Consider the following 26,403-nt stretch of genomic DNA (forward strand, 5'->3'; position numbering starts at 1 on the left):
GTTACAAAAAATTTCTATTTATTTACTGTTTGTTAATTTTATTTAAAAATATAACATGTAATAGCATTTCTCTAGCACTACAAGAACCTTTATTTACATAGCACAATGCGGTCTATAAGTATATAGGATAACTGTGCAATCTTCAGCCACAGCAAACTGGCACCAGTCATAAGTATATAGTTAAAGATAATGTAATATTCATGTCTTTTATCATTCACACAATAAAGAATCTACAAATGATAAATGGAATGAGAGTAATTGTAACAGGTCATATGTTGAACATTATTCTGTAAACATATGATAAATGAGTATTAGTGTTAGAACAAATATAAAGCAAGTAAAATTTCTGCCATATGCTACACACAGCAAGGAAGATGTATTAATATATGATATAGTTTGTTGTATACTTTTCTTAAGTAAAGATGACATTGGAAATAGTGATTCCTGGGGGAATCAGCAAAACAAAATCAAAGTAATGAAAACCTGAGGGAGGAACTGTGCTCTGTCCTCTTCATATTGTTTTAGCCTTTGAAAGAAGAGCCAAGTTCAAGTCTTGTTCTGTCCTTTTCATGTATCCTGTTATTATTTTGGAGCCCTGTTGTGGTTTTTTGTTTGCTAAAGGTGACTTTCCATTCTTGCAGATACTGATTTCCTTTAGTAATGACATGATTCTGGTGACACCGGTGATTCTAGTGATTTGATTAGGCTATATCCAAAGCTTATCTGATAATATTTATTTATAAATGTTCTCCTTTTCATGTAAACTATTTAATTTGCCTGTGTATGTCATAACTAAGTATACATATTGGTACTGAAACTTTTGGGAACACTGCTGGGTTTATTTACCAATTTGGGGCAACTATCGAAATGCCTTTTTTTATATACATTATATCTGGGCTTTGTCTGATTACCCCCTTGTGGCCTGTGTTCAGAACAATAAGGATTATTTATGAAGTGCAGCCCAGGGTGCAGAGTGCATTAACCAGGTGTAAACCACCATGCTTTTTTGCAAACGTGTCCCACGCTGCATTTTTCTACAGTAATGTAACAATCCTTGACCAGGGTGCAGTATGTGCTACAGCCCCCCAGATGCACATCTTCTTATTGGAAGTGCACATGCCTGCTTAAATCCCCTTCAGTTTGGCAGCTCTGTAGGGCTGGGGTGCAATCACACACCCTGCTTTCCTGGTAGTTATGTCACTACTACATGATAGATGTAAAAAACAGTTTAATTTTTGGTGTCACTATATCTTTAAGGCTGCTAAAAATAATTAAACTAAACCCAATAGAATTGTTTTGCTGCCAGTAAGGATCAATGCATCTTATTTACTGTACTACCAAGTGCAAGGTACAAAAAATATGTTCTAATGTATGGGAGATAGCCTTCCCATAATTCTGAGCTTTCTGGATAATGGATAACATACCTGTAATAAAAATGGTGTTGATTCGCACACTAAGGGGCAGATTTATCGCACACTAAGGGTCGAAATGAAAATTCAAAGTAAAAATAAAATCTAATTTCCAGCTATTTTTGTGTACTTTTTTTTAATTTGAAAAAATTTTGAATATTCGAATATCAAAATGTATGATGTACTGTCTCTTTAAAAACTTCGACTTTGGCCATTCGCCATCTAAAAAATGACAAATTGCTGTTTTAGCCTGTGGGGGACCTCCTAGAACCTATTTGGAGGCATTTGGTAGACTGTGAAAAATCTAAGTTTTTAGGAGCAAATACTTAATTTTGAATTTGATCAAATTCACTAAAACTTCTATTCGAACAATTTGAATACATCCAATTCACCCGAAGTTAAAAACTTAAATTTTGATTGGTCTTTCGAATTCCGAAGTTATGGGAGATAAATCTGCCCGTTAAGGGTTTTTTTTTATCAAAATCCGAAATGTTCTCCCTATTTTCTGAAATGACTTTGACCAAATTCACTAGGACTTTCCCCCTCTATTTATCTATAAATTATCAAGAACATTTCTTTTGCAGGAAAAGACTCAAGAAAATTGTGAAAATAAAAATCAGAATTTGACGCTCAAAACCTGCAACTTTTTTGAATTATCGCCTGAAAGCCACGAAACCCAGTGCAGATCAGGATATCTTCTATTTGTAAAAAGGGCATCTTCTACATGAACTTGGCAGGTCTGAGATGGAGTACATTTTATTCTGACTTTTAACACCATTGGGGTTCAAAAAAAATAACAAAAAATGTGAGTTTCATTTTATATGAAAAAATGGTATTTTCCCCTTTGAAACTCCGACCAGAAAAAAACTGAATGTATTAAATAAACCCCTAACTGTGTCCATTTTTGCACTGTTTTGTTAATTTTTTGCTAAATGGGCCAGTTTATCTCTAGTAACTATCACATCCAGCACCCAGGTAAGGAATGAGGAGACAGTACAGCAGCGGGCGAGCACTGGTTTATTGGGTCGTAGGCATGTGTATCTTTTAGTGGCACATTCTTAATTCAAATTGCATTATTTTGAAGATATACAGTATGGGTTATAGAAAAATTACCATACTGCATACTCTATATGCATAGATACCAATAAATGCATATACTATGATAGAGATCCAAGCTATAACACATTTCATAGGGTGTTTTCAGATGCTATTATTCACAATAAGTTAAACTGAACACTTGAGAGTCTATAATTAGTGATGGGCGAATTTGGGGCGTTTCGTTTCACCGAAAAATTTGGGAAACAAAGCCGGCGTCTCGTTTTTGACGCCGGTGTCCGTTTTTTTTTATGTTGGCACAAATTCGCTGGCAAAAATGCACCGGCATTCAAAAAAACGGGCGCCAGCTTGAATTGCGGGAATTCGCCTCAAATTCGCACCTGGCCAATAAATTCGCCCATCAATATCTATTATTACAGTAATAAATGCAGGCCAGGGGCACAGGTTGCTATTTATTATAATATGTTTTTTATGGGAATACATGGGAATCTGTCCCAAGCCAGATGTGACGTATATATAAACATATACAAGGGTATTTTATTTTTTATAAATAAATAAAATAAAATTACTGATAAAGGTTAAAAATACACATGGTTGAAGGGAGATTATACTATACAGTCCTCTAGCCCTCTCATGCACTAATTGCTAAGTACAAATATAGATTTATAGAAAAATATATTATACAAAGTAGTTCTTAGTGGATTATGAGGTATCAATACTAATGCCAGTGGACATGAAAACAATACAAAAAATATTGATATATTATTTAAAATAGCAGACTTCATGTTGGACTGGGAGTGTTGTGACCTGAATGAAAGCATTTGGCCTTTAATCATATGTTTTATTTGTCAACTTTGGTCACGTTTGGCAATATGTCGTGTGTACCTAGATGGTACTACTAGTACAGTGGGATGATAGAATTCCAACTGTATTTTAAACTGTTTTTTCTTTAATTCAGAAAATGTGTTAAGGCTTCTAAAAAAACCTTTAACATTATAAAAACTAGTAGGACAACTTTGCTAGCTAAGCTATCAGATAATATGCTATTATAGAGAAAAAGTAAATAATTCAAAATGTTAAAATGAAAAAGACATATGGAAAACAATATTTCTGGCTTTCTGAACTTTATGGATATTAGATTTCCATACCTGTATAAGAGGCTATGTATTTGAGAACAATTCATACCCTTAAGGATCCTTCAGGTCTGTGCCACAGTATAGTCAGAAATAGATAATTAACTGTGACCATATTATTTGCTAATAATAGCATTTAATATTACTTCAAAATCTCCAATATGAAGATACACTTTACGATAAAATACAATATGTAAATTGCACTTTTCAGAACTGTTAGACTGGTAATAATCCTTCAGGGACAGGATGATGGAAATTCCTCCCAGCATTTATTATTTAATTCTGTAATTTTGGTGATGATATATCAAGTAGCTCTTAAAACATTCAGTTTATTCTTGAATGGAGTTAAAGCATATTTTTAATCATTATGGATAAATGGATATTGAGTTGTCCTTGCAAATCCTAACTAGCTATAGCCTGGAATTCTATTGAGAAAGACAGCATAACCCATATAATGTATATTTAATATCCCTCTGCATCATGCCTCAGAGCTAGTGTTCCTGAGGCTGCACTCGCGACTATAACCCAAGATATCCTGAGACAATGGAATACCTTGTAAAATACTGTTTCTGCAGTCCATTTGCAAACCAAGGGCCAAAACCTACAACTATCATCACTAGTTATCAGTTAATTACTGCCCAGATTCTTGCTTGAGGAATACAAAACAATAATTGCAATGTTCATCTCAGCAACTCAATTTTTTGCTATTTAATTTAAAGAAAAGAGTATAGTTTATATGAGAAATATAGTCTGCAGACCACATCTGTACAATATTGTAGAAAAATTCCCAACCTTATTATTGGGTGAACAGATAATGCCTGGAGGATGTTAAATTGGGTTGAAATTAACTTACAAAGTTAATCATGTTTAAAAATTAAGTCAGCTTTGTAAGTTTGCTTTAGGACAATTGCTGCAGTTTCTGACTTTCTTTTCCCAAACTGGTAAAAAAAAAAAAAAAAAAATGGAGACGTTTTATTAAGCTATCATTTCCTTGGTGAATGGTAAATTTGAACTCATTCAGTAAGAGCTATTATTGACTTTGATTATTTTAATTTATTTAAAGTGGATCTCCATACCTTAATGTTACTAAAAAAGCATGAAAACATGAACTAAATCAATAAGGATTGTTTTGTCCTGAGTATGACAAATTACACTAAAGTACAAGGTACTGTTTTTAAAAATATGAATTATTTGCTTACACTATGGGGCACATTTACTATGCTCTAGTGAAGGATTCAAAGTAAAAAAAACTTCGAATTTCGAAGGTTTTTTTTGGGTACTTCGACCATCGAATAGGCTACTTTGACCTTCGACTACGACTTTGAATCGAATGATTCGAACTAAAAATCGTTCGACTATTCGACCATTTGATAGCCTAAGTACTGTCTCTTTAAAGAAAACTTCGACTACCTACTTCCGCACTTTAAACCTACCGAGCTACAATGTTAGCCTATGGGTACCTTCCCCATAAGCTTTCTAACCTTTTTTTGATCAAAGGAAAATCGTTCGATCGATGGATTAAAATCCTTCGAATCATTTGTTTCCAAGGATTTAATCGTTCGATCTAAGTATTTGCGGTAAATCCTTCGACTTCGATATTAAAAGTCGAAGGATTTTACTGTGATGGTCGAATATCGTGGGTTAATTAACCCTCGATATTCGACCCTTAGTAAATGTGCCTCTATAAGTATAGTTTGGTTTCCATTGGTTAACCATTCTCCACTGGATAAAGAAAATATGCTTCTGTGTTATTGTGCTTTCCCTTACTGGAGAAAATACATAAAACCTTTGTTTAAGCCCCGGATGAGGATCACATCTTTTGGGAGACTATTTTAACTGTATTTAAGATGGTTCAAAATATTGGACAAGAGGGCAGGTGGTTTTAATGTGGCACAATTCAGCAGCATCAGTTGTATTTAATGCCATCTATATACTTGTACATTTTTTGTAGGACATTTTTAAAATTAATTTTAACATGTTACATAGCTTTTCATGTCTTAAAACATAACCATTATTGTTAGGTTTATATTGATTACCAGCTTCTTAAATGATTGTGCTAAATTATCAGTGAAAAGTAATGAAATGGAAACAGTCATAATCTACTTGTGTTATTAAAAAGAGATTATAGGATATCATTTTATAAATTTGTGAAGCGTGGACCTATTCTCTGCCACAGAAGGTGGCACGATTGTACTGAACCTAATATTTGGGCAAATAACTTTTAAAAATGAAAGATCTTGGCAAACAAATTGCTTTAAAAGAAATAATAACTTGAGTCGTATAGTATTACGAAAATGGTTAAACTACAGTACTGTAAAAAGAAATAAAATCCCATAATTTTTATTATAGTGTGCAATGAATCAAGTTTGTTAAATTGGGCTGAATTTTACATACAAACCTAAGCATATTTTAAAATAAGTCAACTTCATTAGTTTCCTCAAGGACAATTTCTATATTTTTTTTAATTCACTTTCTAAACTGGTAAAAACTGAACACTTTGATCTCTTGTTTCCTCGGTGAACTATAGATAGATTTTTCTATTCATTCTGTGATGGTCTAATATTGAATTTTTGATGTGTAATTATTATATAATACTTTATAGCTAATGGTGAAAGATCAGTAAGGTAGAGCCATTTAACCTCACCTTTTTGGAATTTGTATTTGAGTGTCCTGATTAATCGTCCATAATGTATTGGTGAACAAAAACTCATTTGGTGGTGTCTTTATAGAGCATATGATATGTGGGATGGAACATTATACTTACTTGATCTCCCAAGAGAATCATGAGAATTATGACTTTATTACAAAGGTGCTTATTAATGAATTTAATTTGTACGCCTTTCACACTATTCATCTTACCAAAAAAAGAGTTGTTTTGCTAGGCATATGTTTAAACGCATTTTCATTTTTTTCAATATCTAAATAAAAATATGTGAGTTTTAGAGTACTAAAATCAAAGATGTTTTCCTAATGTAATCAACTCCTTTTACAAAACTTTAAAAATAATAATCAAATCTAATTAAATTGGATTAAGAAATGCCGGATGACTGTCACCTCTTAAAATGCAAGGGTTTTACTAATATGCGGCATTGTAGATGATTGTGCATAAACTAAAACTCCAATAATTGATTAGCAAACAGGCACTCTGCATTAAACACAACCATAAATTATTTTTAATATAGTTTTATTATGCCATGCATGTGTACCAATGTTTAGTATTTAAAAGCACAGTGCAATTTTTTTTCTGATGTGCACCAATTTGTATTTCTCATGCTTGCAGTGATTTCTCCTTCATTTCTATCCTCAGTGCTTGTGGAAAGTAGGAGAGATCTCCAGAGGTTGTGGACAAAAATGAGAGAAGCCCGACGATTAACTATGGCAATGCCACCTCATTCTCCCCTGTGGATATCACTGCACCCCCAGCACATGATAAAACACCTTAGGAGCCCCTAACAAACAATTCCCAAATTCTAACAAATCCCCAGAACAAACCCTATCAGGCTCACATACCACAGGCAAAGTAGGGCACAAAAATGGGGGTATAGGGCAGGCAGAGTATGGCACACAGGCAGCATATGGCAGGTAGAGTATGGTACACACAAGGAGCATAGAGCTTGCAGAGTATGGCAAACACAGGGAGCATAGGGCATGCAGAGTATGGCACACACATGGAGGCAGAATACAGTAGGAGAAACAGGGAAACAAATCAGGACTACTACAGTGAACCAATGCTGGTGCCTCTCCAGCAGTTGGTATGAGGTGTGAACAGGTGAACAATGTGGGCATTTAAAATCTGGGGTTGAGGTGTGAACAGTGCAGGGATTTGGGGTGTAAACAATAGAGTTGTAAGAGGTGTGAACAATGCAGGGCACAGGTTAACTCAGTACTGATAGCTATTAAAGTTTACAAACACATCAGTCAAACTTTCATGAGGGAGGCCACACAAGGGGGAAGGGGTCCTCTCTCACTGGGATTGTTCTGGCCTGGTCATAACTCCCAATCGCACAAAATGCCACCTCATGGCCACCTTTACTTAAAAACCTACATTGACCCATATATTAAAGATAGTACAGTGATACTATAGCACATAATTTAGAAATAGGAGAATTGCACACACAATAATTACGTTGACCTTATATGACTTTGAATTATTTACTTTTGGGTATTTGTCACACTGTGAACACAATCACAAAATATACACGCAAAAAAGGTGTAGGCTTTCAAAAAACATTCTAATAGAAATATTACAATTAAGAACAACTTTTATAAGATTTGGCAGTAGAATGCCTTCAATTATTTCACTCAGAAGGCTTTAAATGATATTACATGAAGCTGCAGCCTTACATGAAGGCTCAGATAATTTGAGACTCATCTCAGTCATGATACACAGAATAAGGGTACTGCAACTGTTAATCTTAATTCATTAGAACAGAAGTGCTGCAAAGTCAAAATATATTCCTAAAACATGTGAAGGGGAAAATGACATGGCAATGTAAAATAGAACAAAAAAATTAAACATACATTGACTGATACAGTGACGGATTGGGAGATGAGAAATCTGTTACAAGAATCACATATGTAGTGTTGTCCAGAAGGGACCGGAGCCTACTACTTCTGAATGACAGAAGTCAGGGATTTCTCAAGGCTACTCTTTTTGAGAACTAATTTTACTGACTAGGACTGACTTTTATCAAACACAGTATAAATAACAATTGCAAAGTCTGGAATGATGCCTTTTAGTTACAAAAATCTTTTGATATTGTTTTATTTTCCTGCTGGCTTTAATGTCTTGTTAACAGATATCCTGTTTTCTGAATTCTAGTTATAAATGTAAATTATTACATAAATAATAATTTCATCCAATCTGGCTGTAGTGTAAGGGTCAAAACAGAGAGTGCTTAGATCTGCTGCAATTCTACATTCTAGGAAAGCAGTGTGCAAATGACCCCTAAATCGAAATGCCCTTGGTATTATCTTTATTTATTTGTCTTATTGCTGAATGTCTCTTACAGAGTCTTTGACAGAGTGCTACAGTTCTTCAGTTAAAAAAAAGTTCTTATGGCATTATTCCTGTGTCAGAGTCTTAATTCCTAATTATAGTAAACAATGTTGACAGCGACTCTTTTGATCTGAGTATTGATTCTGAAATTAACATTCCTGATTAATCCTTCAGATATTTCCCCATATCAGCAGAAGCTGAAGTTGTCCACAGATTGCCCTGCACTTGTTCTGGACTTTGTGTGAAAGCATAAACAGTGCCAAAAACTAATACTGTATGTTTCAAAATAATATATATATATAAATATATAAATATATATATATATATATATATATATATATATATATATATATATATATATATACTGTATATTTCTAAATCATACATTACAGCATAGATAATATTATAAAGGGCATACTGTGCAATTACCGATATCTGATGACCTCACATAGTAATATTATATACAGTATGCTTTTTAATAAGTAAACACAATTTCAAGAACTTTGCAATAAACACCAATTTAAAAATATGCAGACTTTTCATTATTTTTAATAAATTGGAACAGTCCCTAAGCCTAGCCCCCTGCTCCACCACTGATCTGTCTGACTACTTTGCTGACCTGGCTGACTGCCATTACCTTGTATCAACAGCCATCTGTCCTTAGCCTGCATACTCCTAACACCACAATTCCCTGCACACCTGTATGGAATGCATTTAATGACATCATCAGGAGAACACAAGCTCCTGCATGCGCTCTCCTAAAGAAGAAGTATGCAGACTCATCTCTTATTATACTCACTTATCCGAAGAAACTGCAGTCACACCTCCATGCTGCCCACATTTGCTGTTGCAATCTCCCCCCTTGTGGCTCATTCCTCAGACCTCCCTCCTCAGTCCTCCCTCCTCAGCCCTCATTACAAAAGCCCTCTGTCCTAAGACCTCCCTCCTCAGCCCTCATTACAAAAGCCCTCCATCCTCATCCCTCCCTCCTTAGCTCTCAGCCCTCCCTCCTCGGCTATCAGCCTAGTTTACGAGCTGAGTTCTGAGCACGGACGGCTGAGAGCTGAGGAGGGAGGACTTTTGTAACGAGGACTGAGGAGGTAGTTCTGAGGAGGGAGGTCTGAGGGCTGAGCTACAAAGGGGAAAATTGCAAAAGCCAATGTGGGCAGCACGGAGGTGTGACTGCAGTTTCTTCAGATACTGTAAGTGAGTATAATAAGAGACAAATCTGAATACTTCTTCTTTAGGAGAGCACATGCAGGAGTGTGTGTTCTTCCGATGATGTCCTAAAATGCATTCTGTACACGTGATTTCAATAAGGAATGGAACACACAGTGCAATGCATTGTGGGTTATGTAGTTCCTGCATGCTGTCTGTAAGCTGTGGAGTAGTTGTTACAATTTGTAACATCAGTGTTTTAGTCCCTCCTTCCCTGCCAGGATTTCAAATGATGCAGAAAGAGAAGAACTGCTAAACAGCTGGATTTCAGCATATAAAATGGCATTTATTCATACTTTTTGAAGGAACAGGTAACTGAGGTGGGTATATTAGGGGTTTTTGTGTTATGTGGGCCTCTACTATCAAATTTTGATTTGGAAGCCACAGTTTCCCTTGAATTAAAAACATTACTGAGTGGAAATCATAAAAAATCACATAAGGTTTCAGATTTAATCTTTAGTGATGGGTAAATTTGCGCCGTTTCACTTTGCCGAAAAATTTGTGAATTTCACGCAAAATTCACAAATTTGCTAAGCAGCGTTTTTTGTCACCGGCGACATTTTTTTGGATGCCAGCGAATTTTCAGGACCGCTTCGCGAATTCGTGCCTGACGAATAATTTCGCCCATCACTATTAATCATTTAATTATCCTAAAATAATTTTTTCCAACACAAATAAATACAATTATTTTTAGAATTCTTTTTCCCCACATGCAATACACATTGGGTAGCAAAAATTTAGACAGGTGATGAGCATGGCTGACCAGAATCACTGCCAAATATGGATGAGCAAAATACTGTATATGGTCATGAAAAAACATCCATAGACTGTAATATATAGTTTAAAAAAAATATCATATGGAAAAATGGCCATAGAATTGTTTGGTAAATTTTTTGCCATTTTGTTCATTTTTGGTGAAACGAAACAGGTCAGGTCTCCTATCACTACTGCCGAAGAGATAATTGTGTGCTCATGAAGTTGAGCATATTCTGAAAAGTTAGCAAAAATATCAGTTTTGATAAAACTGTTGGTTTGTTTATATTTTCCTGTCAAGAAAAAAGTTTCTGACAGTCAGGATATTTTGCTAAATGGGGTAAAAAATGTAATTGCTTGGAATAAATCTTCATTCCCTAATCATGAAATGTGTTGAAGTCAGTTGGGGTCGTTTATCAACACTGGGCAAATTTGCCCATGGGCAGTAACCCATGGCAACCAATCAAATTGTTGCATTCATTGTTCTACCTGCAGTTGGCTGAGGAAAGCCACTCACTGTATGTTACTGCCCATCGTCAAATTTGCCCAGTGTTGATAAATGAGCCCCAGTGTCTATGGTGAAATGCAGAATTTTGTTGTGAATCCATGCCCTCGATTCTTCCAGCCCAACCCTGAATACTGTTATTAAGGCAACCTTTGCAGCTCCTAAAATGTACATGTACCACTATGAGGGACCTAATGCCTATGCTTAAGCACTGACTAGACATTTAGACACACATTTAGACAGTGAGGAGGGAGGGGCAATGTGAGCAGTGCAGTGACATCTAGGAAGTGTAGAACGGAAAGTGAAAGTATTTTCATATGATTGTATACAACATATTGAAATGGAAATGCTGAGAATATAATTCAGTACATTATCTACAGTTCTCGAATACAGGAATGTACTGAAAAAGTTATGAAGTTAAATCATTTTCTAAAAAGTTAAACAGATAAGAATTATGCAAAAGTAATTGCCTTACAGGATCACAACTGCAACCTGTGCATTATTTACTGGGCCTCAGCTGTGAAACCTAATGTACCAACGTTTCTAGCTTCTTTGCTCTCACTGGATGAATTTTGCTGTTAATGAGCCTTAACTGATTTCAGCTGAATTCTACTAGCAAAAAGAGCAATTTGGATTTATATTTTAGAGTTTAGAAATATGTGTACTGGACCAGATTTTATTTACATATTACAAGAAGTTTTACACATGAAAATAAATTGGTCACAGATCTGCTAGTTTTTTTCTGGCAGAATACATGTTATGTGCATTGCAGCCAAGATAAAGGAAAAATATTCAAAACATTATGGTAACATCGGGGATTTTCAATTGCAAAAACTTTTATCAAAAATAAGTGGCACACACTCATGTACAATATTTATCTAGTTGCACTTGAGTTATTAAAGAAAATTAAATTGCTTAGTGAACCAGTGACATTTAAATATATTTGAACATGCTGTATATCTTAAAGTAAATATGCTACAAATTAAAAATAAAAAGTTGTTTAGCAATTTATAACAGTGAGTTTCTGCTTTAAAAGCACTTCATAGGTTTTAACCAGATAAAATTAATTTAGATTCTTTGTTTTTCTCTTAGTATGCGGTCACAAGCAAGGTTGCCTTTATTCCAATGCATTGCACAGTATAGCACCACATAGAGTTAACTCATTTCATTATTCTCTATGGGTTTGTACCCGATGGTTTCAGACCAAAAATTAATGCAGGAGAAATATAAATCCTAGTCTCAGTCCGGAGTATTTCAAATGGCTTCTCAGGTCTCAGGTGTACCTATTCAACCTACAATTGAATCCGCTCTGTTATCTATTAACTACCTTATCCTAATCTTGCATTAAGGCCACGTGAACTTGTTTCTTAAATATTAGCAGCTCGCTGGGACATTGCATTACTTTGGCTAGAAATACAGGAGAAAAAAGTGTGTCCCATATACTTGCACCATCCCATTATTAAGTCTGAAATCCCAACAATATAAGTTAAAACTTAACTTTTATTAAATCAACTAATTCAACACAAGAAAGAGAAAAAAAGAAGAATTAAAAACAAGGTTAGGTAGGGTAGCTATATCGACACAAGGTCATTAGCTAGTATACGATACAAAATGTCGAGAATGTAGCGTGGGTTTATGCTACAATAGCAACTATTGCCCACCATCAGTCTCGACTGCTGTCATGCTGGCATACCTCTGTGCATGTAAGGGGTAAATGGCATTTGGAGTTAAATAGGCGGGGGTATATGCACCTGGTCCCTTTTCTCGGAAGGGATAGTAAAGCTTGAGAGGCGGAAGCAACCTTCCGATATCGAGAGCCCTCGTATCCTCCCACACCACCCTTCCTTTGTGATCAGTTTCCCAGTATAGGACGCAAGTAGCCGATCGGCAAAGTGCCTTAAAAGTTTTGGTCGGCAATTTTACGGTGCCCTTTTCCAACCCTTCCGCCCTTCCTCCCTTCCTCCCTTCCTCCCTTCCACAGAGCCGCCCCAGCAATTGATCGTCCCTGCCTAACGGTTTTAAAATTAGATGCGCCTGACGCGCGTTTCGCTTGTCAATCCACAAGCTTTGTCAAAGGCTGTATTCGGCGCCAAAAACAGTGCAGGATTAAATAGGCAGGGGGATGCTCCTTTGATTTGAATTGGCCAATCGCGGAACAGGGGGAGGAGTTCAATCGTTGTACATTGACAGGAGAATGCTCCTTCGATTTGGATTAACCAATCGCGGAGCAAACATAGGAGTCCTGTCATTAGACATTGTGTCATGTCAATATTGAACATTATTTAAGCCTGAAAGTCAGGCCATTGGCAACAATGTATGGAGGCAATTTCCTGATGTCCATACAGTATCCAAATTCTGGTTTACTGATTAAAGTAACAAAGTTCAATAATTTACAAGTAGATACTATGATGCAATCACCCTCTCTTCAAGCCAGAAATCGATGATTTAGAAAAAAGGGGGCGAGATTGTGTAGATTTATTGCTCATAAAAGCTATATCAAAAGGCAGTTAGATGAAAATATTCATCATAATACTTTCATTGAGACCAGTAGGGCTGAGCGCATTCAATAAAAAAATTAATTCACTTTCTTTTGCCAGGAGAGATGTTTCGACATCACCCCCCCGAATCCCTAGATTGATACTACACAGACCAGTGGCATGCAATCCCTTACTGGAACTGTTATGGCATTCCATGAAATGTCTGCTCACTGGGGGGAGTGGTTTCTTTGCTTTTACCCAGTCTGGGGCATTATCTATACTTAGTACATGTTCCAGGATTCTTTTTTTGAATGCACGGTTGGTCTTACCAATGTATATTTTATTACATGGGCAAGTTAGCAGGTAAATTACATTGATAGTATTACATGAAAAATATTGTGTAATTTTATAAGGTTTGCCAAATCTATCTGGAACTGATAGTTGGTTAAACATGAATTTACATGCTTTGCAGTTGCCACATGGAAATGTGCCCATTCTAGCAGATTGGGTTTTATGTTTGGAAAAGTGGCTTTTGACCAATCGGTCACGCAAATTGGGGGCTCTGCGACTACACAGTTGTGGACGTGGACCCAGTGTCATGGATAGAACTGGGTCAGTGAGTAAAATGTGCCAGTGTCTAGTGAGAGCAGAATTGATGTTTGGCCATTGTTTGCAGAACGTGCTAATAAATCTTATTGGTTGATCACTTGTACTATCCGTATGTTGTGGTCGAACCAGTAAACTTGTTCTCTCTGTTTTAATTGCTCTTTGATAGGCCTTCTCAATAATAGATTTTGAGTAACCCCTTGCCATCAGGCGCTCTTTAAGTTCAGTTGCACGGTGTTTGAAGGTGGTCACATCTGAGCAATTTCGACGCAATCGAAGAAATTCCCCTGTTGGGATTCCCTTTTTAGTTGCAATGGGATGGTGGCTCTGAAAGTGTAATATGGAATTAGTAGCTGTAGATTTCCGAAACAAATCTGTAGAGATTCTGCCATCACTCTCTAGGATTAATGTTACATCCAGGAAATCCAATTTGTGATCGCTTACAGTATGTGTCAATCTGATATTAAGATTGTTATCATTCAGCGTATGTAGAAATTGGTCTAAGCATTCACGACTACCATTCCATAGAAATACCAGATCGTCTATATATCGAAACCAGGTTGTAATGTACTGGGTGAATTGGGACATAGTGTCACCAAATACCCAGAAAGCCTCCCACCAACCCATGAATAGGTTGGCATAGGTGGGTGCGAAAGCAGCACCCATGGCTACTCCTCTCACCTGCAAATAGAATTTATCGTTGAAAACAAAGAAATTGTGATTTAGGCAAAACTGGGTTAACTCAGTCATGAAATCAATAAATTGATAATCCCAACTGCTTTCAGTCTCCATGAAAAATCTAACAGCTTGTAGGCCATGTTTGTGAGAAATCGATGAATACAATGACTCGACATCACATCCCACTAGAAGGGTACCCTCATCAGTTTTGATATCTTGCAATTTAGAAAGGAGGTCACTGGTATCCCTAATATATGATGGGAGATTGGTTACGAAACTCCTTAATTTGATATCAATATATTGGCTTGCCTTTTCACATAAGTTGCCATTACCTGATACTATTGGACGACCAGGTGGCTTTGTTAGATTCTTATGTATTTTAGGTAGCATGTAGAATGTAGGGGTAGTAGAGGAGATATTCAATAGGGCTTTATATTCATTTCTGGTAATCAGCCCTGTTTGAAGACCATCCTCAATTAAAGTGTTGTATGATACCCTAAATTCGTTGGTGGGATCACTATGTAATTTACGATAACACAGGTTATCATTTAATTGTTTGAGGGCCTCTGTCATATACATCATACGTGGCCAAATTACCACATTTCCCCCTTTATCTGATGGTTTCACTACAATATCGTCCCATTGAGAGATTTCTTGAATAGCCTGTCGTTCCTCTCTAGTAAGATTATCACAGTGTGACTTGGGTAACTTCATGAAGTCTTTCATGACTAGTTCACAAAAAACATTAACTGCCGAGCTTGTGTTCTTAGGTGGCATAAAGCGACTCTTGGGTTTCATAGTGCCCATTGGTGATGCCTGTTCCATCATTAAGTCATTCAGGTCAGAAATTGCCTGATCGAAAGAGTCTTGTTCATGTATGTGAGACTCTGCTAAATCATGCGGATTAAGGGGATTGGGTGTACGTAGGAAAGGGTTCATAGTTGACTGAGTAATTAGATTGTCATCTTTATTAAAGTATTTCCTTAGTAGTAGTTTCCTACAGAAAAGGAAAAGATCTTTATAGAGAGAGAACTGACTAATATCAAAACTGGGTGAGAAGGACAAACCTTTACTTAATATATGACTTTGTATATCCGTGAGGACATGTTCACTTAAGTTGATCACAGTTAGTTTCTCTGTGTCCTTTTCTTTCTGTACTGGCCCCTCTCCCAGTAATTCTGACGTGGGTATGCCCACCTGTCCCGGTTTCTTAATTCCCTTCCCCCCTCTCCTAACCCTCTTCTTTCTACTACTTTGGCTAGCCTCTTGTCTTTCTATTACTTTTGGTTATTACTTAAAAATATACAATCAATGCATTGCCTTTCAGCCCTTTTGCATAGCAGGTATAGTAGGGAACATCTCTCCCTATAGTAGCAGTGGGGATAATAGTTTCTGGGAAGGGACTGTGGCTGTGGGAAAGAAGGCATAGTAAGGAGAGAGAAAGTGCCTATAGTAGCAGTGAAAATAATAGTCTCTGGGAAGGGACTGTGACTATGGGATAGCAGGTATAGTAGGGAGAGACAGTGCCTCTAGTAGCAGTAGCGATAATAGGCTCAGTGAAGGTGCAGGTATAGTAGGCAGAGATGGTTGCTATAGAAATTACATGACTTAAGGGCACGAATGTAGGGTGATTACCTTTTTTTATTACCTTTTATCTCAGCACCTCAGCTGCCTACTGGATACACTTTTCTTTAGCACCCTATTTAGTCAGGGGAATATAGGCAGGCCTGGACTGGCAATCTGTGTGTTCGGGCATTCTCCCGACGGGCCGCTCTATATTTTATTTAAGTGGGCCGCTCCTCACTTTCAACACAGCACTGATTGCCTCAGGAGCTCTTTGACTGCATCCGATGGGCTCTAGGACCGCTCCTCCGTCCTATCTCCCACGTGGCTCTGCCCCTCCCACTCCTCTCACGCTGCTGCTGCTGCCGTGCTCTGTGAGTGTCCCTGCAGCCCATCATGGAGTACTCTGTGCTGTAAGTAAGGCCCTGCAATGGGGTGGGGGGTACTGAGGGCTGTCCATCTTTCATTCTCATTATATTTGGGATTGTTTAGTCTTCTTGGGCTGGCCTTATCTTACCCCATAATAAAATGATTTATGCTGGCTTAATTAAGATCTATTTCTGTCTTGTTATTAAAGAATAAATGAGGTATTTTTTGTTTAAATAGGATGCTGTGAAAAATGGTTCTGGATAAAGTTTTTTTCTGGGAAATACCAGGAATGGTTTATGCAAAAAACGAAGGAAGGACAGTTCTTTAGGAATGACAGCTATTATTGTTTGTGCCCTGGTGAACATTGCTTGCAATGTCACCTGCTTATATGTGATTTAGTGTGCTGCTCATTAATATAAAGAAAATAACACCCTCCTAATCCTTACTAATTCCTTTCTATACATCTTCAACTGTGATGCTTGTAGTGGGGACTGAATGGATGAACCTGAGGGACAGGTGTATTTCTCCTGCAAATGTTATATGAAGGGAGTGTGACTGTGGAATAGCAGGTATAGTAGGTAGATATGGTGCCTATAGTAACAGTGGGATAATAGTCTCTGGGAAGGGAGTGTGACTGTGGGATAGCAGGTATAGTAGGGAGAGATGGTGCCTATAGTAACAGTGGGATAATATTCTCTGGGGAGGGAGTGTGACTGTGGAATAGCAGGTATAGTAGGGAGAGATGGTGCCTATAGTAACAGTGGGATAATATTCTCTGGGAAGGGAGTGTGACTGTGGGATTACAGGTATAGTAGGGAGAGATGGTGCCTATAGTAACCCTATACCCTACTGTAAATGATTAGGATATTAGAAGTCACTGAGGGGTTGTTCTGTGACCATATAAAGGCACAAGGCTGCAGGCTGAGTTATACAGGGAACTCTTGAGTATCACTCATGTATTATAAGGGATAATGTACCCCCTACTGTAAATGATAAGGATATTAGAAGTCGCTGAGGGTTTCTGTGACCATATAAAGGCACAAGGCTGCAGAATCTTTAACATATTTTTACATGAATTACACTTAAGAAAGAAAGGCAGCTCATTATGCACATCATTTTTTGCAGTTTTACCCCAATATATGAGTGGATGTCTACAAGATCATCACACGTTTACATGTGGGCTGCTTTGATTTTTTTTTTTTGCCCGGGCTGCTTTTTACCCCCAGTCCGGCCCTGAATATAGGTGCTCATTTGGTCAATATTACCTCAGTACCTCAGGTGCCTTCAAATTAAAATATACCTCATGTTACTTATAAATTACAAGCATGCACAGTGTCTCACTTAAAATATTTATTAGTGCAAAAAAGTATTTTAAAGTAATGAAAATGTAATGTACTTTTTAGCTGCTACTTGCTTCAGAAACTCTACTATTTTTTATATAAACAAGCTGCTGTGTAGCCATGGATTAGTCATTGAAAGCTGAAAAAAGAGAAAAGGCACAGGATACACAAGTAATAGCAGATAAGTTCTGTAGTATACAACATAATTCTTCAGAACTTATCTACTATGTATAATGTGCTTGAATGGCTGCCCCAATGGCTACACAGCAGTTTGTTATATAAACTATAGATGTGCTTCTGAAGCAAGCATATCAGTTTTACCAGTGCAGAGCAACAGTATATTATATTGTCATCCCAATAAAACACTTGAGACACAGGGGCAAATTTACTAAAGCGCGAAGCGGCTAACGCTAGCGCAAATTCGCCAGCGTGACATCATTTTGTTACTTCGCCGATTTACTAACGGGTGCTGGCGTAAATTCGCTAGCGAAGTGGACGTACTCTAGCGCTACTTTGCACCCTTACGCCAGGCGAAGTTGCGCTATGGTGAAGGAATGTAATCGTCAATTCACTAACTTGATTAGATTGATTAATTCTAAAAGAAATCTGTGGTTTGTTGGATTTCCAATGTTGGGCAATAATTAGTCTTACCACTGCCAATATATGGACTACTAGAGCTTTTTGATCAGGTTCTCAATGGACCATGTCTAAATTAAGCAAAGCAAGGGATACATTCAATGGAATAGGAACTTCAGTAATTATATTAGATAGTAGATCAAAGACTTGCAACAAATATGAAGTAAGTTTCGGACATAACCACCAGGTATGTATCATAGAGCCGACTTGACCACATTTACACCAACACCACTTAGAAGCAGTGTGAGGATATATCTTGTAAATTTTAGTCAGAACCATATACAGTACCAGCGATACATTAATTTAACAGATGTTTTCAAGAGTCTTCAGAATCAAAATATGAATTTGTGAATTTTAGAGGGTTTGAAGTTAATTAAAAGAAACTCAAAATTTTACCAAACTGCAACATTTTTAGGCGACTTTCAGAAATATCATAAAAACCTCTATGTTTATAAAAGCATTACAGTTTGGTAGTTCGATGTAGAAAGATATCTTTATTTTTGTTGGATTCATCAGAATGTGTATTTTCCAAAAAAATATATGTTTTTGGGGGGTCTTTGTGCTGTAAGGAAGGTCTTCTGCCACATAATACACAGTGGGGTCTTAGTTCACAGAAGGCAAATTGGCATCAGAGAAAAATCATATGCTCTATTTTTATTTGGGGTCCGCACATGGCACCTGCTTTGGTTTAGCTAAACATATTGGGCATCAAACTGTTCAGTTGAACCTTGGTGTCAATATTTAGGGTGTAAGAAATTGGGTGAAATAAATGTGGCCAATTGCAATATTTTCAGAAATGTCATAAAAACCGCTGACTTTAGCGTAGCTTTGAAGTATGGTAGTTTGAAGTAGGAAGACATAATGACCTATTTTGGATTTGTCATAATATATACTTTGCAAAAATATATGGTTTTGGAGGGTCTTTGTGCTGTTAGGAGGGTCTTATGGCACATAATACACAGTAGGGGTCTTTGTTTACAGAAGGTGAATTGGCAGAGGAGAAAATGTACATGCACATGCCACCTGCTTTGGTATATCTATGCATATTGGGCACATAACTGTTCAGTAGACCCTTGGCATCAAGTCATCAACTCTACCTACTATACCTGCTATCCCACAGTCACAGTCCCTTCCCAGAGACTATTAATTTTATGTAAGAAATTGGGTGATATATGCCTTTAGCGTAGCATTGCAGTATGGTAGTTTGGAGTAGAAAGACATAATTAAGTATTTTGGATTCATCAGAATGTGTTCTTTCCAAAACTATGTGGTTTTGGGGGGTCTTTGTGATGTTAGTAGGGTCTTGTGGCACATAATACACAGTGGGGATCTTTGTTCACAGAAGGCAAATCGACAGCAGAGAAAATTCAAATGCACAATTTTTATTTGGGGGTCTGCACATGCCACTTGCTTTTGTATATCTGTGCATATTGGGAATAAAACTGTTCAGTAGACCCATGGCATCAATATGTAGGGTGTTTTACAAATGTTTATAAGAAATTGGGTGAGATTAATGTGGCCAATTGCAATATTTTTAGGTGATTTTCAGAAAAGTCATGAAAACCACTGCTTTAGCGTAGCTTTGCAGTTCAGTAGTTTGGAGTAGAAAGACACAATTAACCATTTTGCATTCATCAGAATGTGTACTTTCCAAAGATATATGGAGGCAAATTCCCTAAGTGGTGCAAATTCGTTAGCGACCGCTTTGCCCACTTCGCAACACTTCATCAGGCATAAATTCGCCAGGACACCGCTAATTCCCTAAAATGCAAAGTTGCATCCAGGGGCCGAATGCTGGCGAAGTTGCGCTCAAACCCGGATTTAGGGAGAGGCCCCCAAGGCCCGGGCAGCAAGAGGGCGGCCCTAACATCTATATAACTATCAGTATAAACCCCAAAAGAAAGTACTTTCCTCGCCATCATCCTGGTTGTGCTCGCATCACAGACTCTGACTGAGAGTGCAGTGAGCGAGCCACACAAACACAGATCTGTGCACAGAATGTGCAGCACAGGATAAATTTGATTAGTGGCTGCTGCCTGCTTGGCTGCAAGTGCAGTGTTATCTACAATTTAAAAGCGCAGCCAGCCACAGCAGGAAGGATTTCTGTACTTTTTTTCCTTTTTTGGAAATATTATCTTCCACAGTTCCACTTGGTAGGTTAAATAATAATTATATTAATAATAATGCAGCTGAGCTGTCTGCTGACTAAAATAATAATATGAGCCAATTCAAACAGGCTTTAGCAAATGTGCCTGCAGCCTGCAGAGTTTTTTAAAAAGGGTTTTTTATTTTATAATATTTAGATGCTACTGGTGCATAAGGACAGCTAAAGTTGGTATTAATAAAACAATGGACACATCTGATGGATGTTGGGAGTGTGGACATTAGATGCAAAAGTATTTGAATTAAAATAAGAGCACAGCACTGTACATTTACATGATATGGTATTTTGCCTGTTGATATAAAGCTGCTGCTGAACTTACACACACAATCCTATGCCAGTAAATGTTAAATGGATCTTCAATAAAGACGTGGACAGTGGATGTAATATTCTAAAGAGCTGTTAGTATACTGTGTTTGTGGGACAATCCTTCGGTGCTGCTTGACTCTGTTGTGAATGTATCCTCTTTAGAGATATGTGGAATATATATATATATATATATATATATATATATATATATATATATATATATATATATATATATATATATATATATATACACATAGTAACATAGTAAGTTAGTAAGGTTCAAAAAATACACACATCCATCAAGTTCAACTTAAGTCTATATATAACCAGTCTAACTGCAAGTTGATCCAGAGAAAGGCAAAAAAAAACATTTGAAGCCTCTCCAATTTGCCTTAGAGGGGGAAAAAATCCTTCCTGACTCCAAGATGCAATGGGACCAGTCCCTGGATCAACGTGTACTAGGAGCTATCTTCCATAACCCTGTATTCCCTCACGTGCTAAACACCATCCAACCCCTTTATAAAGCTATCTAATGTATCAGCCTGTACAACTGATTCAGGGAGAGAATTTCACATCTTCACAGCTCTCACTGTAAAAAACCCCTTCCCAATATTTAGTTGGAACCTCCTTTCTTCTAATCGGAAAAGATGACATCACTAACATTGATGTGAATCAAATACACTATTTCTCTGCCTGTCGGATCAGATAAGGAGTTTGTGATTTGAAGTGTGGCAGTGTGGGCATGAAATGAAATTAAAAAAAAAACTATAATCTGATGGTCAAATCAGGGGTTTTTATAAAATTTAAGTGGGCAGATGTCACGTAGTGCAGGTCACATAGGTGCAGGTTTTCTCTAGGTCATTGCCAATTGTAAGAACTAGGTGGTTGGCTGTAACTCAACTATATAGCTATCTATAACTTGATGGATGTCTTTTTTCACCCCTATCTACTGTTACTATAAAAAACATCAGCACTGGGGACTTTTGTGCTACATAAGAAACTTTTCTGAGGCCATTGCATTAATGGATTGAGTATTTTCTTCCAGCTTTCCTGTGACATGGCTGACAAAAGAAAAAAGCTTAGTGGGTTTGCATATCGCAAGATTGCAAAAAATAAAAGCGAAAAGGCAAAGTAATGAACTTGAGCATACACGAAAAATGGAGACCTATTTTGAGAAAGCTAGGAGAGTAGATCTTGATGTTATACCTGAAAAGGTTGAATCTTCTGAGTCACCTTGTTCTTTGTATCCTTTGAGAATAACAGATATTACAGAGGAAACATCAGATGATGAAGATATTTCTACAGAACTAGCTGATAATTCATCCTCAATGACAACTGCTGAAGTAACTGAAAAACAACCATGTGAGGAAATCTCTTCACCACTAACTTCATTAAGTCTTTTTGAATCTAAGAGTTTGGAGGAGGATCTTCACTTTTCTTCTGATCCTGTTGACTGGGATAAACAAGATAAAAAGCTGAAAGATTTCCTAGAAATTCATGGTATCAATCAAACAAGGAGGCAGACTTTTCATCATCTGTCAGGCACTATCCTGACAAGAAATAGGTGTATGTCTGATACACTGTTTAAAAGTGAACGGCCCAATGGATCTATACCATGACCATGTTTAGTATTGTCACGACCGGCACCCAATACCAGAACAAGTGCCAAGCAACCTGGTCTCGGCTTCACCAGTAGTGTGACCACCGTTGGGCTTCGGGAAGAGCCCTCAGCTTACTTGGGTGCCACCTGGACATAACGAGGGGTGCAACGTTGAGATGTTCTGGTTGGCAAAGGGGCACGGCTGTTAGCAAAGTCTTTTGGGCCGAAGGTCACGGTACAAAGGATTAGACAGAAGGATGGTCAGACAGGCTGGGTCCAGGCAGGCGGATATCAGAATTGTCAAAAAGGCAAAGGGTCAAACCGGGTGATCAAACAAAGGTTTAAGCAGAAGAGTTGTCGTAGGCAGCCGAAGGTCAGGATACAGATTTTTGGATTGTCAGGAAGCAGGCAGGGTCAAGCACGTATAATCAGATCAGAATTTCAAAGACAGACCCACAAGGCTCAGGAAAACCACTAGAACTAAGTTCTATCACGGGCACTGGCTGGGGGTCAGAATGGGCCTTAAATATGGTTAAAGTTCGCGCCAAAACGTGCGTCAATGCGCGCTGGTGCAATCAGGTCGGTGCGCCTGTACCTTTAAGAGGCACGCAGGTGCGCCGCACGTGCCCTAAGAATCAAAGATGGCGCCTGCTTCTAAGAACCACCCGGCGGGCGTCCCCACCGCACAGGTAATTTTATTACAAGTATATTCTGTTAATAGTAAGAATATTTTTTTGTGCAGCTTGCTATCTATATAGTGGAATCTGCAAGTTAGCACATGAACGATATAATGATTGGAAAAATGCATCCATTCGACTGAATGAACACGAAGAGTCAAAGTTTCACAAGGATTGTTATCTGTGGATGCAAAACAGGGCAAAAATTTGTGACAGAGTTGACCAGTTTTTTCTTGAGAAGCAAAATCAAGAAATAGAATACTGGAGGAATGTTCTAAAAAGGGTTGTTACGGCTGTGAAAATGCTGTCATCGCGAGGTTTGCCATTCAGAGGCACAAATGAAAAATTTGGGTCACTCACGAATGGCAATTACTTGATGCTTCTAGAAGCAATAGCTGGACATGACCCCTTTTTGGCAGAGCACATCAAAAAGTATGGAAACATTAGTTCTGGCAGTACATCATACTTATACAAAAGTGTATGTTACGAATTAATTTATATTGTAATCTCCAGTGTGTTTGAAGTTATAATAAATGAAGCAAAGCAAGCAAAATATTACTCAATAAGTGTTGACTCAACTCCAGATGTATCACATACAGATCTGCTTGCCTTCATTTTTTACTATGTTAGAAATAAAGGCATCCCCAAAGAAAGGTTCATTAAATTCATCTCAAATGTGAGGCACAAAGCTGAACACTTGTTCAGTGCAGTCATGGACACTCTGAAAGAATACCATATTGATATAATGGATTGCAGAGGACAGTCATATGACAACGCTAGCAACATGTCAGGTCCCTATTCTGGTCTTCAGCCTCGAATTAAACAGGTAAATAAATTGTGTTTCTGATATATGTCATTGTACTACAAGAAACATGATTTTTTTTCCATGTTATTATACACTTAGAAGCCTATATGTTTTTACAGAAGTGGAATTACACCAACATTCTAGCATATTTTGAAAGCTCAGGTTATCCTGAAAAAAAAACCAATATATTGTTTTCCTGTGTAAACTAAAAGACCCCCCCCCCCAGGAAAGGCCCTTAAAATGAAAGAGTACAAAATGTCTAAAAACTGCTTGGCAGTAGATGTTTGCATTTATGACAAATCAGCTGGCAGGGAAAGGGTGAAACTAGTACTTAAAGGCATGGTGGGGGATACATTATACACAATATTTCAAAGTAAAGGGTATCAAATGTATAAGGTATTTCATAAGGCCTGCCAAAATGTCACAGGAAAACACAAGAGTATATTCTAAATTGTAGACTTATATGCTGTTACACAGTCAATAATAGAAGGTATTGATGTGGAATGTAGATACAAGACACTGTCATCAAAGTGTCAAAGGGTTTTATTGCTAATAAGATATTCAAAATTGGGGTTTTACAAATTGCATAGCAGCACACACATATATATATATTTTTCCATGCTCAAGGCTGTTCTCACTATATTGGCAAACTTGGCATGCAGAAATAGAATCTAGTATTGGCAAGCATATTCTGGTGGTGAGCAGAAGTATTGATAAGAAAATCATTTTTGCCATATTTCAATACAAGTTTAGGAGAAGGTGACCTATATAGAAAGCTTATTCATAGTTAAGCTTGATTTAACCAGTCACAATATGGATGAATTCCTGAATCATTAACCACCCTGAATTGAAGGCAGCATTTTGGACTATTTTTATATAGAGGGCAGCATGAATGTCTTAATTTAGTACCCCATCATTTCGGAGGATAAAAATGTTAGTGGATTGCTCTTCTTTATTGATTATTTTTTGGGACATGAAATCATCAGCTTAATGTATGATGTGACAGAATCAGAAAAAAAAAGTATTGCCCAGTCTGTTATAGAAGTAATGTGTAATTTAGGTTGAGCCGAGGACGTAAGTAGTTACATAGTTGTTTCATAGAGGCACATATACTAAAGGGGCGAAAATGACAATTTGCTGTGAATTTGTCAATTTACTAAAAGGCAAAAAGAACATTTGCGCTATTTTGCCATGTGAGTTTTCACTCAGGAGACCCAATCATTAATCCACAAATGTATCAAAGTGTAAACTTTCCAATATGTTACCTTTTTTGCCAAAGTCTACTTTGCCTGCTTCTACCTGGTGAATTGTTAAGATGAAGCTACATCCTCAACATAACTATGTCAGTGACATCATATCCTATTTTAAAAAAAAAAGTCATAAAAAATGAACAAAATGCTGGTGTTTTTTTCATATTTTAATGTGGGATTATGTTTAAAAGTTGCAACTCTTAAATATATGTTATTTACAATTTTTTAACCATTTAAAGCTCATGCCACATTTGTTTTAGGGTAGGCTAATTTTTAGGACAATAGAGAATTTCTTTTGTCTTTATTTTGCTTCCTTCGACATTTTTAATAATAAGTGGCACTTCCAGAAACCATTACTAATAAAGTCATACATAAGACCTGTATGGTATGTACCCACCATATTTAAATTAACGTAAGCATAAGTATGTTAACTAAGTTTCGCTGGAGTGAAAGTAACGTTAGAAAAAGTTTGCTAAGAAACTTTTGCAATTATAAATTTTTGCTAGTTCATTTGCTGAAACAAATTCTCTTGAATAAGCACTTGTACTCCATTAAAGATTGTGTCAGCTTTACCCAACATGACCATTCAGCAATGCCTTTGACCTCTTTAGATAGATTAATAAAATTCCAATGTAACTTTTATGTTCATATTTTGATCTAGTATATTAACAGTACATGTGAGAATGGATGGAGCATCCTGCCAAAAAAAATTGCAACATGTCATACATTTCAATATATAATCAGCGAGAGATGAGTTCCTAAACTGAATATGTAAAATGTATGGTTCATGGGTTAATTTTACATGGCTTTGATCTTGTGGGGTCTTAAACATATTTAACAATCTTGGTAGCCTTTCATG

At 37.1% G+C, this 26,403-nt stretch overlaps 1 protein-coding gene across 1 annotated transcript; it reads left to right on the plus strand.

The window, feature by feature from the left end:
- Positions 1-22,369: 22,369 nt before the first annotated feature.
- On the plus strand, positions 22,370-26,146 carry LOC121397627 (zinc finger MYM-type protein 1-like). Its single transcript, XM_041574682.1, has 3 exons — positions 22,370-22,712; positions 23,555-24,315; positions 26,102-26,146. Exons 1-3 carry the CDS (start codon positions 22,370-22,372, stop codon positions 26,144-26,146), a joined length of 1,149 nt encoding a protein of 382 aa, XP_041430616.1.
- The last annotated feature ends 257 nt before the right edge of the window (positions 26,147-26,403 follow it).

This window comes from Xenopus laevis, chromosome 8S (assembly GCF_017654675.1).
Source record: "Xenopus laevis strain J_2021 chromosome 8S, Xenopus_laevis_v10.1, whole genome shotgun sequence".
Lineage (NCBI taxonomy): Eukaryota > Metazoa > Chordata > Amphibia > Anura > Pipidae > Xenopus > Xenopus laevis.

What these genes read in the sequence shown, in the direction of transcription:
- LOC121397627 (XM_041574682.1), top strand. Translation starts at nt 22,370, where the DNA reads ATGGAGACCTATTTTGAGAAAGCTAGGAGAGTAGATCTTGATGTTATA. An exon ending in AGATTTCCTAGAAATTCATG is followed by an intron (nt 22,713 to 23,554) that starts GTATCAATCAAA and finishes TTTTTTGTGCAG; the next exon opens with CTTGCTATCTATATAGTGGA. An exon ending in TTCAGCCTCGAATTAAACAG is followed by an intron (nt 24,316 to 26,101) that starts GTAAATAAATTG and finishes ACTCCATTAAAG; the next exon opens with ATTGTGTCAGCTTTACCCAA.